The 15,000-nt window shown below is 60.3% G+C and overlaps 1 protein-coding gene across 1 annotated transcript in view; it reads left to right on the top strand.

The window, feature by feature from the left end:
- Clstn3 (calsyntenin 3) overlaps positions 1-15,000 on the top strand; it is a 19,474-nt gene that overhangs the window by 1,109 nt on the left and 3,365 nt on the right. Inside the window, exons 2-16 of the mRNA XM_013023580.1 lie at positions 1-38; positions 679-874; positions 1,776-1,984; positions 2,188-2,337; positions 2,522-2,707; positions 3,115-3,396; positions 5,194-5,306; positions 6,433-6,595; positions 6,968-7,015; positions 7,466-7,623; positions 7,743-7,891; positions 8,904-9,130; positions 9,867-10,037; positions 11,163-11,308; positions 11,713-11,848. The exon at positions 1-38 is cut by the window's left edge and continues 126 nt beyond it. Of these exons, the coding sequence (XP_012879034.1) occupies positions 1-38; positions 679-874; positions 1,776-1,984; positions 2,188-2,337; positions 2,522-2,707; positions 3,115-3,396; positions 5,194-5,306; positions 6,433-6,595; positions 6,968-7,015; positions 7,466-7,623; positions 7,743-7,891; positions 8,904-9,130; positions 9,867-10,037; positions 11,163-11,308; positions 11,713-11,848 (2,372 nt within the window). The remainder of the gene's footprint in view (positions 39-678; positions 875-1,775; positions 1,985-2,187; positions 2,338-2,521; positions 2,708-3,114; positions 3,397-5,193; positions 5,307-6,432; positions 6,596-6,967; positions 7,016-7,465; positions 7,624-7,742; positions 7,892-8,903; positions 9,131-9,866; positions 10,038-11,162; positions 11,309-11,712; positions 11,849-15,000) is intronic.

The raw sequence follows: 15,000 nt of genomic DNA, 5'->3' as shown, positions 1-15,000 counted from the left end.
CTTTGCCCTGGACAAGGACGCCCCCTTGCGCTACGCGGGTAATTGGGGTTGGGGTCCCAAGTGGGTGTGAGGGTGGCGGGGGCAGGGGGAGGGAAGAGGAGTGGGAGCAATTGGGAACAGAAGGGGGGACTGGGGGAGAAGGGGGGACTGAGCACTGGGCAGGCAAAGAGGTAAACACGTTTGATGTGGCTGGGCATGGTGCCTCACGCCTGCCGTCCCAGCTACTCAGGAGGCTGAGATCTGAGGATCATGGTTGGAAGCCAGCCCTGGGCAAGAAAAGTCTGTGAGACTCTGATCTCCCATGAACCAGCGCCCAAAATAAAAGCTGGGAGTGGAGCTGTGGCTCAAGTGGTAGAGCACCAGCCTTGATCAAAAAAAGAAAAAAAGGAAACCAACAACCACAACAACTCCTGGGCCCTGAGTTCAAGTCCCAGTACCCGCACAAAAAGGAAAAGAAAACACGCGACTCAGGCTCAGAGACTGCTGCTGGGGGGAGCCCTGGGTTCGAGTTCAGTGTCTCTGTCTGGCGACGCTTCTGGCCTGTTAGAGGAGATGGGAATGGGGGGGGTGTAAGCTGGCCCCTGGCCCTGCCCCCCACAGATGGGGAGGGGGAGGGTGGGAGGGGCTGTGTGGGGTGGGTAGGAGCTCCCTGTCCTCACCCCTGCTCCCCCTCTCCAGGCGAGATCTGTGGCTTCCGGCTGCACGGCGCCGGGGTCCCCTTTGAGGCCGTCATCCTGGACAAGGCCACGGGTGAAGGGCTCATCCGGGCCAAGGGCCCCGTGGACTGCGAGGCCCAGAAGGAGCACACGTTCACCATCCAGGCCTATGACTGCGGCGAGGGGCCCGACGGCACCAACAGCAAGAAGTCCCACAAGTGAGTGGGGGGCGGTCCCCAGACTGTCTGTGTCAGTGCTGGGGCTTGAACTCAGGGCCTCAGCACCGTCCCTGAGCTTTTGCACTCAAGGCTAGCACACTACCGTTTCTGGGCTCAAGGCTAGCTCTCTACCACTTCTGGGCTCAAGGCTAGCTCTCTACTGTTTCTGGGCTCAAGGCTAGCTTTCTACTGCTTTTGTGCTCAAGGCTAGAGCTCTACTGCTTCTGGGCTCAAGTTTATCTCTCTACCGCTTCTAGGTTCAAGGCTAGTGCTACTGCTTCTGGGCCCAAGGCTAGCTTTCTATTCATTTTGTGCTCAAGGCTAGCTCTCTACCGCTTCTGGGCTCAAGTTTAGCTCTCTACCACTTCTAGGCTCAAGGCTAGCGCTCTACCTCGTCTAGGCTCAAGGCTAGCTCTCTACCACTTGTAGGCTCGAGGCTAGCTCTCTACCACTTGTAGGCCCAAGGCTAGCTCTCTACCACTTTTGTGCTCAAGGCTAGTGCTCTACTGCTTCTGGGCCCAAGGCTAGCTCTCTACCACTTTTGTGCTCAAGGATAGAGCTCTACCACTTCTGGGTTCAAGGCTAGCTCTCTATCACTTCTAGGCTCAAGGCTAGTGCTACTGCTTCTGGGTCCAAGGCTAGCTTTCTACTGCTTTTGTGCTCAAGACTAGCTCTCTACCGCTTCTGGGCTCAAGGCTAGCTCTCTACCACTTTTGTGCTCAAGGCTAGTGCTCTACCGCTCACCATCTGTTCTGTCCTTGGGATCTCTTCCTCAGTGGGCCCTCTCTCTGGCCCCTGCAGGGTGGGAATGGGTGGGTTCCAGGGCTATCTGTTCAATTGATCCTCCCTCCCTCCTCCTCCCTCCCTCCTCCTCCCTCCCTCCCTCGCTGGGCCTGACCAGGGCCACGGTGCATGTACGAGTCAACGATGTGAATGAGTTCGCCCCGGTGTTCGTGGACCGGCTGTACCGGGCATCGGTGACGGAGGGGAAGCTGTACGACCGGATCTTGCGCGTGGAGGCTGTGGACGGCGACTGCTCCCCGCAGTACAGTCAGATCTGCTACTACGAGATCCTCACGCCCAACACCCCCTTCCTCATCGACAACGACGGTGAGCCGCCCCCCCTTCCTCCCCCTCCTGCCCAGAGGACGGGAGAAGCTCTGCGATTGGTCGGCCCTGCCCGGGCTGGCTGGGAACCTCGATCCTCCTATTTCAGCCTGCTGAGTGGCTGGGATTACAGGTGTGAGCCGCTGTGCTGGGCCCTTGGGACTCAACGTCCTCACCTCTGCTCCTGTCTGTCTGGCGCTCTCTAGGAAACATCGAGAACACGGAGAAGCTGCAGTACAGTGGCGAGAAGCTGTACAAGTTCACCGTGACGGCCTACGACTGCGGGAAGAAAAGGGCGGCCGACGACGCCGAGGTGGAGATTCAGGTGAAGCCCACCTGTAAGCCCAGCTGGCAAGGTGAGGAACCCCCCCTGCGCCCCCCAACCCCAGGGCTTCACAGGAGACCCTGAGGCTCATGGACTCTCCCATTCCGGGCTGGCCTCCCATGGCGATCCTCCCGACCTCAGCCTCCTGGCTGGGATTACAGGCGTGTGCGGCTGGCTGCAGCTGACTTCTCTCCTCTCTTGTCCCCACCGTGCAGGCTGGAACAAGAGGATCGAATACACCCCAGGGGCCGGGAGCTTGGCTTTGTTCCCGGGCATCCGCCTGGAGACCTGCGATGAGCCTCTCTGGAACATCCAGGCGACCATCGAGCTGCAGACCAGCCACGTGGGCAAAGGCTGCGACCGAGACAACTACTCGGAGCGGGCTCTGAGGAAGCTGTGCGGTGCGTGAGCCTCCACGTCCCCTCGGCCTCTCGTTCGCTCTCTCTATTTTGTGGTCATGGGGCTTGAACTCAGGGCCTAGGCTCTGTCCCCGAGTTGTGTTTTTGTTGCTGGTGCTCTACCACTTGAGCCACAGCGCCACTTCCAGCCTTTTGCTCTGGAGAGCAGAGTCTCTGGGACTTTTTGTTTTCTGCCCAGCTGGCCTCTGAACCGTGATCCTCCAGATCTCAGCCTCTTGAGCCGCTGGGATTATAGGCATGCGCTACGGTACCCAAACCTGGGATTACAGGCGTGCGCTACTGGTGCCCGGATCTTGGGTCTCCTGTGTGACCCCGGTTTTGTACAGGCATTCCCCCTCCCCGGGGCCCGTCAGCTGACCCTGCCTCCCCCCCCCCCCCGTCCACCACAGGAGCAGCCACGGGGGAGGTGGACCTGCTACCCATGCCCGGCCCCAACGCCAACTGGACGGCTGGACTGTCGGTCCAATACAGCCAAGACAGCAGCCTGATCTACTGGTTCAACGGCACCCAGGCCGTGCAGGTGCCGGTGGGGAGCCCCGCCGGGCCGGGCTCTGCGCCCATTGACGGCCTCAGCGACCACTTCACCCTCTCCTTCTGGATGAAGCACGGGGTCTCACCCAGCAAGGGCAAGAAGGAAGAGGAGACCATCTTGTGCCACACGGTCCAGAACGGTGAGCCCCCCCCCACCCCCGGGAACGGCAGACATGCCCCGCCCGGCCGAGGCTACAGGCGTGCGCTACCAGACCCGGCTACGGGTGGGAGCTTTGACGCCCCGGCTGGGCCTCGGACTGCCAACCTCCCATCTCTTAGCTCCCGGGGAGCTGGGAGTACGGACTTGAGTCACCACACCTGGCCTGGAGTCTCGAACTCAGGGCCTGGGCACTGTCCCTGAGCTTTTTTGCTCTAGGCTGGCGCTCTACCACTTGAGCCACAGCGCCATTTCTGGCTTTTTGCTGGTTCCTTGGAGATCAGAGTCTCGTGGATGTTCCGGCCCGGGCTGGCTTTGAACCGCGATCCTCAGATCTCAGCCTCCTGAGTGGCTGGGGTGGCAGGCGTGTGCCCCAGTGCCCGGCTCGGTGTTAATTCTTGTTGTCCGTGGATCCCCGCACCCGGCCCCGCTGCCTCGGACACCATCCGGGGGGGCTGCCCTCCGCCCGGAGCAGCCCCCGGCTTGCACCGCGAACCCCGCAGAGGGCCCCGGCCTGCACCGGACCTGTCCTTTCTAGATGGTTCTCTAACCCCGGGAAGAGGGCTGTCAGCCACGGTGCCAGAATTAGTAACGGACCCGAGAGGCCTGGGCGGGAGCCGCTGCCAACACCACGTGAACCCCTAAACCTGCCAGACACAGACAGACAGACACACACACACAGACACACACAGACAAAGACAGACAGACAGACGGACACAGACACACACAGACAGACACACACACAGACAAAGATAGACAGACAGAGACAGACAGACACACACAGACAGACACACACAGACAAAGACAGACAGACACACACAGACAGACGGACACAGACACACACAGACAAAGACAGACACACACATACAGATGGACACACACAGACACACAGACAAAGACAGACACACACAGACACACACAGACAAAGACAGACAGACAAAGACAGAGACAGACAGACAGACACAGACAGACAAAGACAGAGACAGACAGACACACACAGACAGACAAAGACACAGACAGACACAAAGACAGACAAACACAGACAGACAGACAGACAAAGACAGACAGACACAGACAGACACAGACAGCCAAAGACAGACACAGACAGACACAGACAGACAGACACAGACAGACACAAACAAAGACAGAGACAGACATAAGCAGACAAAGACAGACAGACAGACACAGACAGACAGACACAGACAAACAGACACAGATAGAGCCAGACACACAGACACAGACACAGCCAGACACAGAGACAGACAGATAGACAGACAGAGACAGAGAAGACAGACACAGACAGACAGAGACAGATACACACAGACAGACACACACACAGAGACAGACACAGACATAGACAGACAGACAGGGCTGGGCTCTGGTAGCTCCCGCCTGTCATCCCAGCTACTCAGGAGGCTGAGATCGGAGGATCACGGTTCAAAGCCAGCCTGTGCAGGGAAGTCCGTGAGACTCTGATCTCCAATGAACCACCAGAAAACCAGACGTGGTGCTGTGGCTCAAGTGGTAGAGCGCCAGCCTTGAGCTGAAGAGCTGAGGGACAGCGCCCAGGCCCTGAGTTCAAGCCCCATGATGAACAAAACAAAACAAAAGACAGAGACAGACGCAGACGCACGTGCAGACGGCCCGCGGGTCCCCACGGTGTGAGGAGCGTGGGGACAGTGTGCCCAAGATCACCCACTGTGGCTTTGAACTTGCTCTGGCCCTGGGCCTTGCACTTGACCCCTGACCTCTGACCGCTGACCCCGGGCTGTCTCCTCAGAGGACGGCTTCTCGCACTACTCGCTGACGGTCCACGGCTGCCGAATCGCCTTCCTCTACTGGCCCCTGCTCGACAGCGCCCGCCCGGTCAAGTTCCTGTGGAAGCTGGAGCAGGTGAGGCTAGTGCTCGCTGCTTGATTCCTGGTACTTGGTGCTCGGTGCCTGGTGCTTGCTGCTTGGTACTTGGTGTCTGATGCTTGGGACCCAGTGCTTGGCGCTTAGTGCCTGGCACCCAGTGCTTGGTGTTTAGTACTCAGTGCTTGGTGCGCAGTGCCTGGAGCCCAGTGCTTGGTGTTCAGTACTTAGTACTCAGTGCTTGGTGTTTAGTGCCTGGTGCCTAGTGCTTGGTACTCAGTGCTTGGTGCTTAGTGCCTGGCACCAGTGCTTGGTGTTTAGTGCTCAGTACTCAGTGTTTGGTCTGCCATGCCTGGAGCCCAGTGCCTGGTGTTCAGTGCTTAGTACTCAGTGCTTGGTGCCCACTGCTTGGTGTTTAGTGCCTGGTGCCTAGTGCTTGGTACTCAGTGCTTGGTGCTTAGTGCCTGGCGCCCAATGATTGGTGTTTAGTGTTTAGTACTCAGTGTCTGGTGCCCAGTGCTCAGTGCTTAGTGCCTGGTGACAATTGCTTAGAGCTCTGTGTTCAGTGCTTGGTGCCTAGTGCTTGGTGCTCAGTGCTTGGTGCTCAGTGCCTGTGTCCAGTGCTGGGTGTTTGGTGCTCCATGTTCACTGCCTGGTGCTGGGTGCTCAGTGCTGGGTGACTGGCTTGCAGGAGGGTGGGGTTTCTGGAAGGCCCAGGGATGAGGCTGGCATTTTGGGGGTTCAGCCCCCAGCCGTCCTCGCCACATCCTCTGGGCTCCCTTGTGTTCTCGGCACCCTGGGGCCGGAAGGAAAGGTCACGTCTTTTCTTGGGGAGCTGCTGGGGTTTGAACTCGGGGCCTCGGCTGGTGCTCTACCTCTGGAACTCGCCCACAGCCCTGCTTTGGGCTGGCTGGTTGGCGATGAGAATCTCGGGGACTTTCCTGCCTGGGCTGGCTTCGAGCCTTGAGCCTCCGACCTCAGCCTCCGGTCGGCTGGGACGGCAGGCGTGAGCGCCGGCGCTGGTCGGAGCATGTTCCTCCTCGAGCGGAGCAGGCTGGGAACTGAGACGCTTCCAGCCTGACTCTCCTTCCCCGGAGCGGCGGGCCCGCGGGGGCCCGGTCTCTGGAGGGGCGATCACGGTGTGGGGGGCCCCCTGCACCCCCAGGTCTGCGATGATGGATGGCATCACTACGCCCTGAACCTGGAGTTCCCCACGGTCACCCTGTACACCGACGGCATCTCCTTCGACCCCGCGCTCATCCACGACAATGGCCTGATCCACCCGCCGCGGAGGGACCCGGCGCTCATGATCGGGGCCTGCTGGACCGGTGGGGCCCTCGCCCTGGGAGAAGACGACCCCGGGGAGGTTCGGGTGGCGAGGGGAGGAGCCATGGCAGCCTTTCTGTGCAGCTGAGGTCTCCGGCAGAGTCTCGGGGCCTTTCCTGCCCGGGCTGGCCTTGAACCTCAATCCTCAGATCTCAGCCTCCCAAGTAGCCGGGATGACAAGCGGGAGCCACTGCGCCCCAGCTCATCTTCTATTGCTTAAACAACCAAACAGGTTGAGACTCAGCAAAGAGGCTGTACGTCTTCCAGGGGCCTGAGAAGGTTCTAGAAAATGGGGAGGGGGGGGACTGCATGTATTTGTCCATCTTGTCCCCGTAGTCCTGAGCTCCCAACTGTTTTATTTTCTGGGGTCGCAGAGGAGAACAAGAAGGAAAAAGGAGACAACGCCACCGAGGCCGCCCCAGGTATGGCGGGGGTGGAAGGGGAGGTCGGGGTTCACTCCTCTGGGAAGGTGCGGACCCCTCGCTCCCGGACCCCCGTTCCCCCCGAAATCCTCCCCAGCTCCCCTTCACTGACGTACCCACGCCGGGCCGGGCCGCCTGCGGTTGGATCCTCAGCGGCGACAATTATGTTCTAATAGTCATGTGTTTATTATGGGGGGAGAGAGTCTCGAACTCAGGGCCGGGGGGCTGACTCTGAGGGTTGTTTTCGGGGTGTGCTCGAGGCTGGCGCTCTGCCACCCGAGCCGCCGCCTTTTGGCTTGCTGGTTTCCTCGGAGTCTCCTTGGTGTCTCTCTGGTGTTTTCCCCCCCTTTGGAATTCTGCGTGTGTGGCTGGGATTACAGGCGTGCGGCCGTCCCTCCCCGCCCTGTCTCCCCCCCCACCCCACCCACCGCCCCTGTGTTCCTACCCTAGGAGACCCCTTGCCGGTCCACCACTATTTCCACGGTTACCTGGCGGGGTTCAGTGTGCGGGCCGGCCACCTGGAGAACCGGGCGGTCATCCAGTGTCTGTATGCATGCCGGGAGGGGCTGGATTATAGAGATTTCGAGAACCTGGGAAAAGGCATGAAGGTATTGGACCCTCCCTCCCTCCCTCCCCCCAGCCCACCTCTTCCCAGCATGCCCCTGGACCCCCCTCCCCCCCACACACCTACCTTTCTCTGCGACCCCATCTCTGGTCTGTGTCCCAGGTCCACGTGAACCCCTCGCAGTCCCTGCTCACCCTGGAAGGCGACGACGTGGAGACTTTCAACCACGCCCTGCAGCACGTGGACTACATGAACACGCTGCGCTTCGCCACGCCCGGCGTCAGGCCGCTGCGTCTGACCACCGCGGTCAAGTGAGTCCCACGGCCCGGCCCCGGGGCTGGACCCCCGGTGCCTGTCCCCCCACAGATCTAGCCCTATGCCCTCTCTCTCTCTCTGTGTCCCCAATGAGGACCTGGAGAAGGCGATGTGTCATAGCGATGTTGGCCGAGCGCCGGTGCGCACGCCTATAATCCCAGCGACTCAGGAGGCTGAGATCGGAGGATCGAGGTTCAAAGCCAGCCCGGGCAGGAAAGTCCGGGAGACTCTGATCTCCCAGGAACCCCCAGAAAAACCGCAAGGGGCGCCGTGGCTCAGGCGGTAGAGCGCCCGCCTGCAGCACAGACAGACTCAGAGTGCTCACCCAGTCTAACCAGAGGCCGGCGGCTTGCTGGAGATCTGAGGACCCGGCCGTTGAGTCGATGGCAGCCCGCGCCATTACAGGCTCCGTGGGCTCTGCCTCGACTTCTCCAAAGCATCCAGCTTTGGAGGGTGACTTCCGGGGGACCCCGCACCCCACCACGCACCAGTCAGCACTCAGAGCCGCGTCTTCACGCCCTGCAGAGAGGGCTGGGCCTTTGCTTTCAGCCTGGTCTGTCGTCCGCCTATCAACTTACCTGGCATAGCTCGGCTTACAGGTGTGTCCCGCCAAGCCCGGCTCACTTGTTGAGATGGCGGTGTCTCCAGGCCCAGGCTGGCCTCCAAACCTCAATCTTCCCGGTTGATCTCCATCTCCAAAGTCGCTGGGATTATGAGGTGAAGAAAGGGCACCCTCTTTTCTACACGTTTGGGGTTACCACATAGTTGTGACCCCTTAATACTTTCCTGAAGGTCCTGAGATTATAGAGCTGTGTGTGTGTGTGTGTGTGTGTGTGTATCCTCGGACTTGAACTCAGGGCCTTGAGCTTTGGTGCTCAAGGCTGGCGCTCTACCACTTGAACCAAGCACCACTGCCGGTTTTCTGGTGGTTCGTGGGAGATCAGAGTCTCACGGACTTTCCTGCCCAGGCTGGCTTTGAACCGGCGATCCTGGCCTCCTCCCCCCCAGGTGCTTCAGCGAGGAGTCGTGTGTGTCCATCCCGGAGGTGGAGGGCTACGTGGTGGTGCTGCAGCCCGATGCCCCCCAGATCCTGCTGAGTGGGACCTCCCACTTTGCCCGGCCGGCTGCGGACTTCGAGGAGCCCGACGGGGTCCCCCTGTTCCCCGATCTCCAGATCACTTGCTCCATTTCACACCAGGTAGAGGCCAAAGGAGACGAAAGCTGGCAGGGCACAGGTAAGCCCGGTCGCTCCCGGGACGGACGCGGGCGGGGTTGGTGTCCTCACGGGGTGGAGCCCGTGGGGCGTCGGGGCTCACGCCTAGAACCCCCTCAGTACTAGGGAGGCCGGGATCCGAGGACTGGGATTCGAGGCCGGGCCGAGTCAGTAGCTCACTCCCGTCATCTGAGCTGTAGGGACGAACAAACAGGAGGATCACGGTCCAAGTCAGCCTTGGGCACAAGGGGAGACTCTTACTTTGGAACTAACCCAGGCCAAAAGGGGCTGGAGGCGTGGCTCAAGCGGTAGAGTGCCTAGCCCAGAACGTTCCGAAGCCCTGAGTCTAACACCCAGTATTGATGTAAACAAAAAGAACCAATCAACCAAAGGACAAAAAGAGAGGCTGGGGAAGCCAGGGGTCTGATGTCCAGGGACCCACCCCACCCCCAAAGAAACGCCGGGCGCCGTGGCTCACGCCTGTAATCCTAGCTACCCAGGAGGCTGAGATCTGAGGGTCAACCCAAAAGATGTAGCCAGCCTGAAGCCGGACGTGGGGCTGTGGCTCAGATGGTAGAGCGCCAGCCAGGAGCCAACAAAGCTAAGGGACAGCGCCCAGGTCCTGAGTTCAAGTCCCGGGACTGGTGCTTGCACGCATGCGCACACACGCGCACAGGCAGAGTCCTCGGGAGGGGAGGGGGGAGATGACCCGGGCCCTCGGGGCTGGCCTCGGCCCCGCCCCGCCCCTCCCCGCGCAGTGACGGACACGCGCATGTCGGATGAGATCGTGCACAACCTGGACGGCTGCGAGATCTCGCTGGTGGGGGACGACCTGGACCCCGAGCGGGAGAGCCTGCTGCTGGACACGGCGAGCGCGCAGCAGCGCGGCCTGGAGCTCACCAACACGTCCGCCTACCTCACCATCGCGGGTCAGTGCGGCCCAGAGCCTGGGAGCGCGCGCGCGCGTGTGTGTCCATGCGGGCGGGCGTGGCTACGGAACGGTGGGCGTGGCTACGGAACGGCGGGCGTGGCTACGGAACGGTGGGCGTGGCTAAGGACCGGTGGGCGTGGCTAAGCAAATGATGGAAACGGATGAAAAAAGATGTGGGTGAATGAATCAGTGGTGGGCGTGGCTAAAGGGACAGTGGGCGGGGCTAAAGGCATACGAGCGTGGCTATAGTAGTGGGAGTGACCAAAGTAATAGTGGGCGTGGCTAAAGGGACAGTGGGCGCGGCTAAAGGAAGATGAGCATGGCTCTAGGGGGGGGGGTGGCCAAATAGTGGGCGTGGCCAATGAAGCCGTGGGCGTGGCTAAAGAAATATAAGCATGGCTATAGTAGTGGGAGTGGTCAACATAACGGGCGTGGCTCAGGAACAGTGGGCGTGGCTAGATGAATCTAAGCGTGCCTATAGGCGCAGTGGGCGGAGCTAGTGGGGTTGTGGGCGTGGCCAGGCACCGCCTGCTGGTCTCTGCAGGTCCCCCAGAGCCGAGGTTGAGATGTAGTGTAGTGTGGGGTGTCTGCACTGAGCCCCTGTACCCCCACTTCCCTGCTTCTCCCTTCCTTTCCCCGCGGCGTCCTTCAGCCTTTCCACTCCTACCCAGCAGCCACAGCACCTCAGTCCTGGATTCCCCCGCCTGGAAGGGTGGGGTGGGAGGCTGGGGTGCATCTGCTCCCGGGAGGCCCGGGTTTGCAGGGGCTGGGGTGCATTTGCTTCCGGGAGACCCGGGTTTGCAGGGGTTGGGGTGCATTTGCTTCCGGGAGACCCGGGTTTGCAGGGGCGGGGGTGTATCTGCTCCCAGGAGGCCCGGGTTTGCAGGGGCGGGGGTGTATCTGCTCCCGGGAGGCCCGGGTTTGCAGGGGCTAGGGTGCATCTGCTCCCGGGAGGCCCGGGTTTGCAGGGGCTGGGGTGCATCTGCTCCCGGGAGGCCCGGGTTTGCAGGGGCTGGGGGGCTTTGCTCCCAGGAGACCCGGGTTTGCAGGGGCGGGGGTGCATTTGCTCCCGGGAGGCCCGGGCTTTGGGGCCCCCGGGCCTGAGCTGCCCCCCCCCCCGCAGGGGTGGAGAGCATCACGGTGTACGAGGAGATCCTGAGGCAGGCCCGGTACCGGCTGCAGCGCGGGGCCGCCCTGTACGCCCGCAAGTTCCGTCTCTCCTGCTCCGAGATGAACGGCCGCTACTCCAGCAACGAGTTCGTGGTGGAGGTACGGTCCGTCCTCCTTCCCTGGGGGCGCCGGGGGCCCCCAGCGATGGGGGGGGGACCCGGGGAGCATCGCAGCTCCTCAGTGGGGAGGTGGAGGAAGGAGATGGAGGAGGACCATAGTTAAGGGACGGGCACCTTAGCGCTCGCCTGTCATCCCAGCCACTCAGGAGGCTGATAGCTGACAATCGAGGTTCAAAGCCAGCCCGGGCAGGAAAGTCCGTGAGACTCTGATCTCCCATGAACCCCCAGAAAACTGGAAGTGGCGCTGTGGCTCAAGGGGTAGAGCGCCAGCCTTGAGCTGAAGAGCTGAGGGACAGCAAAGCCATCCACACCCCAGCGGGGAGCTGCACTGGGGAGGGGGCCGGGAGGAGAAGCAGGGTGCCCACGGAGCCCCCCTCTGCCCAGGTGAACGTCCTGCACAGCATGAACCGCGTCGCTCATCCCAGCCACGTGCTCAGCTCCCAGCAGTTCCTGCACCGGGGCCACCAGCCGCCCCCCGAGATGGCGGGACACAGCCTGGCCAGCGCCCACCGGAACTCCAGTACGTACGCAGCCTGCGACGCGCGAGGGGCGGCCAGGGGCGGGATGGCTACGGGGCGTGGCCAATGGCGCAGTGGGCGTGGCTAAAGGAATCGTGGCTACTGTTGTGGGAGTGGCTACGTATCGGTGGGCGAGGCTACAGGAGCAGTGGGCGTGGCCAACGGAATATGAGCCTGGCTCTGATAGTGGGCGTAGCCAAAGTAATAGTGGGCATGGCTAAAGGAGCAGTGGGCGTGGTTACGGTAGTGGGCGTGGCTAACAGAATATGAGCTATGAGCAGGGCTACAGTGGTGGAAGTGGCCAGAGTAATGGTGAGCGTGGCTAAAGGAGCAGTGGGCGTAGTTACGGTAGTGGGCGTGGCTAAAGGAATATGAGCATGCCTACAGTAGTGGGAGGGCCAGATTACTGGTGGGCGTGGCTAAATGAATATGGTGGCTACCGTAGTGGGTGTGGCCAGGGTAACAGTGGGCATGGCTAAAAAGCAGTAGGCGTGGCTAATGGCATACAAGTATGGCCATAATAGTAGCCAAATGGTGGGCGTGGCTAAAGGAACAGTGGGCGTGATCAGCTTAGTGGGCGTGGCTAGAGCGATACGAGCATGGCCACAGTAGTGGGCGTGGCCAGAGTACTGGTGGGCGTGGCTAAAGAGCAGTGGGCGTGGCTAATGGAATACAAGCATAGCTATCATCGTGAGTAGCCAAATGGTGGGCGTGGCTAAAGGAATAGTGGGCGTGATCAGCGTAGTGGGCGTGGCTAGAGGGATATGAGCCTGGCTCCAGGGAATCTCTATCCTCTGGGACCACTAACTTCCTTGGGAAGAAGGTCCATCATTGGGGCGTTCTGGGCCGGAGCTGGAGGCGTGGCTCAAGTGGTAGAGGGCTTCCCAGGCACACGGGAGGTGCTGAGTTCAAATCCAGGTACTGCCAAAAGCAATCACGGAGGGCGTGCTCCCAAGAGACTTACACCTCAGAAGGCTTGCAGGTGTCTTTGTTATCCCTGTCCGTCCCTCCCTCCTTTCTCCCCAAGCTGAAAGTGAGCTCCACACCCCTAGAGTTACTATAAAGAACCTGCCAAGCCGGGCGACGGTGGCTCCCACCTGTTATCCCAGCTACTCAGGACACAGATCTGAGGATCGCGGTTCAAAGCCAGCCTGGGCAGGAAACTCCATGAGACTCTGATCTCCCAGACAACCGGAAGTGGCGCTGTGGCTCAAGTGGTAGAGCCCTAGCTTTGAGCTGAAGAGCCGAGGGGCAGCGCCCAGGCCCAGAGTTCAAGCCCCACAACTGACAAAACAAAACAAAACACATGGGGCCCACAGGGAGCTAATGCCTATAATCCCACCCAGCCACACAGGAGGCTGAAATCCAGAGGATCACAGTTCATGGTCAGCATGGGTAGAAAAATTCATGAGACTCCATCTCCAAAATAACCAGCAAACATGGGGGCAGGGAGGAAGGGGAGCTGGGCACTGGTGCACCTGTATGAGCCTGGCATCCCCACTACTCAGGAGACTGAGATCTGAGGATCCCGGTTCAAAGCCAGCCTGGGCAGGAAAGTTGGTGAGCCTCTTTATGTCCAAGGAACCACCAAAAAGGCCGAAAGTAGAGGTGTGGCTCAAGTTTTTGTGCTCCAAGCTGATGCTCGGGCTCTGAGTTCAAACCCCAGTACTGGCATTAAAAAAAAAAATTGCTTTCAATGCCAATTTCTAAAGCACACTTGATTTCTGTCAGTCTGGGGCGCACCTTCCTTTTGACCAATTTGGTGTGAGGAAAGTTCCTATGCTACCTCAGTCAGACTCAGCTCTGTTTTAAGTTCTTAAACAGGAAATTCACCCTCCAGCGCCATTCCTGAATTAAGTCAGCCCCAGGGGTTCATGGCTGCTGTGTGGGACAGAGTTCACGGTCACCATGACATTAACATTCAGCCGGGGCAGTAGAGCGCATGCCTGTAATCCCGGCTACTCAGGAGGCTGAGACTTAGAGGATCCCAGTGTGAAGGTCAGCCGAGGCAGATACGTCTATGAGACTCCAGTGAACCAGCAAACACAGCAGCAAAAAACTGGACTGGAAGCGTGGCTCAAGTGGTATAGCACCAGCCAAGCAAGCAAGAGAGGCCCTGAGTTCAAGCCCCAGAAACAGTGGCAGAAAACAAAAGAGGGCTAGGAAGGTGGCTCAGTGGTAGAGCGCTCACTAAGCATGCATGAAGCCCTGGGTTCGATTCCTCAGTACCACAGACACAGAAAAACCCGAAGTGGTGCTGTGGCTCAGTATGTATATTTTGGCTTTTTTTTTTTTTCCTGGTCCTGGGGCTTGAACTCGGGGCCTGGGCACTGTCCCTGAGCATTTTGTACTCAAGCCTGGCGCTCTACCTCTTGAACCACAGGTGCCACTTCTGGCTTTTTGTGGGTTCATGGGTGGTAACAGTTCACAGACTTTCCTGCCCTGGGCTGGCTTTGACTCTCCATCCTCAGATCTCCACCTCCCGAGAGGCTGGGATTACAGGCGTGAGCTACCCGTACTGTGGATAGTATGTGGACAGATAGTTCTGTCTTGTTCTAGCTGGTTCCCTGAGCAGATGCGGGCAGGTCCATCTTCACCCAGAGCCCAGCCTGGTTGGGAGAGCCTGTCCGTCCAGTCCCGATGGGGCTCTGTAGGGAATAAGTCAGGTCAGCACAGAACCCACTTGGCTGAGCACCACGGGGCAGCCTCAGGCATGCGTGGAGAGCAGGTCTGCCCACACAGGCCTGCTCCGAGTGTCTGATCGCTCTGGGAGAGCGTGGCGGTGCGTGCGTGTCTGTGTGCTGCTGGCTGGTGAGGGGCGCGGGGGGTCTGGGGGGTCCCCAGCGGGGGGTGTGTGTGTCGGGGAAGGCGCCATGCGGCTGTGACTCGTGCGTGTGTGGCGGATGCAGGTTCACTAGGGCTGGAACGGAGTGTGTGCGTGCCGGGCTGGCCTCGAACCGCGATCCTCGGGCCGCAGCCTCCTGAGCACCCCTGGGGGTTTTGCTTTTGCTTTGGCGCTGGGCGCTCCTGGCTTTTGCTTTTTGCTCATTCTGGTGCTGGACCTCCTGAGCCACAGCGCCTGCGTGGCTTTTCGCTGGCTGCTTGGAGACACAGGGTCTCGGGGTCCGGGATCGGCCGGGGTTCCGGGCGTGCG

Source organism: Dipodomys ordii, unplaced genomic scaffold, assembly GCF_000151885.1.
Source record: "Dipodomys ordii isolate 6190 unplaced genomic scaffold, Dord_2.0 Scaffold69, whole genome shotgun sequence".
In the NCBI taxonomy this organism is placed as follows: domain Eukaryota; kingdom Metazoa; phylum Chordata; class Mammalia; order Rodentia; family Heteromyidae; genus Dipodomys; species Dipodomys ordii.
This window is presented reverse-complemented; position numbering and strand designations above follow the sequence as displayed.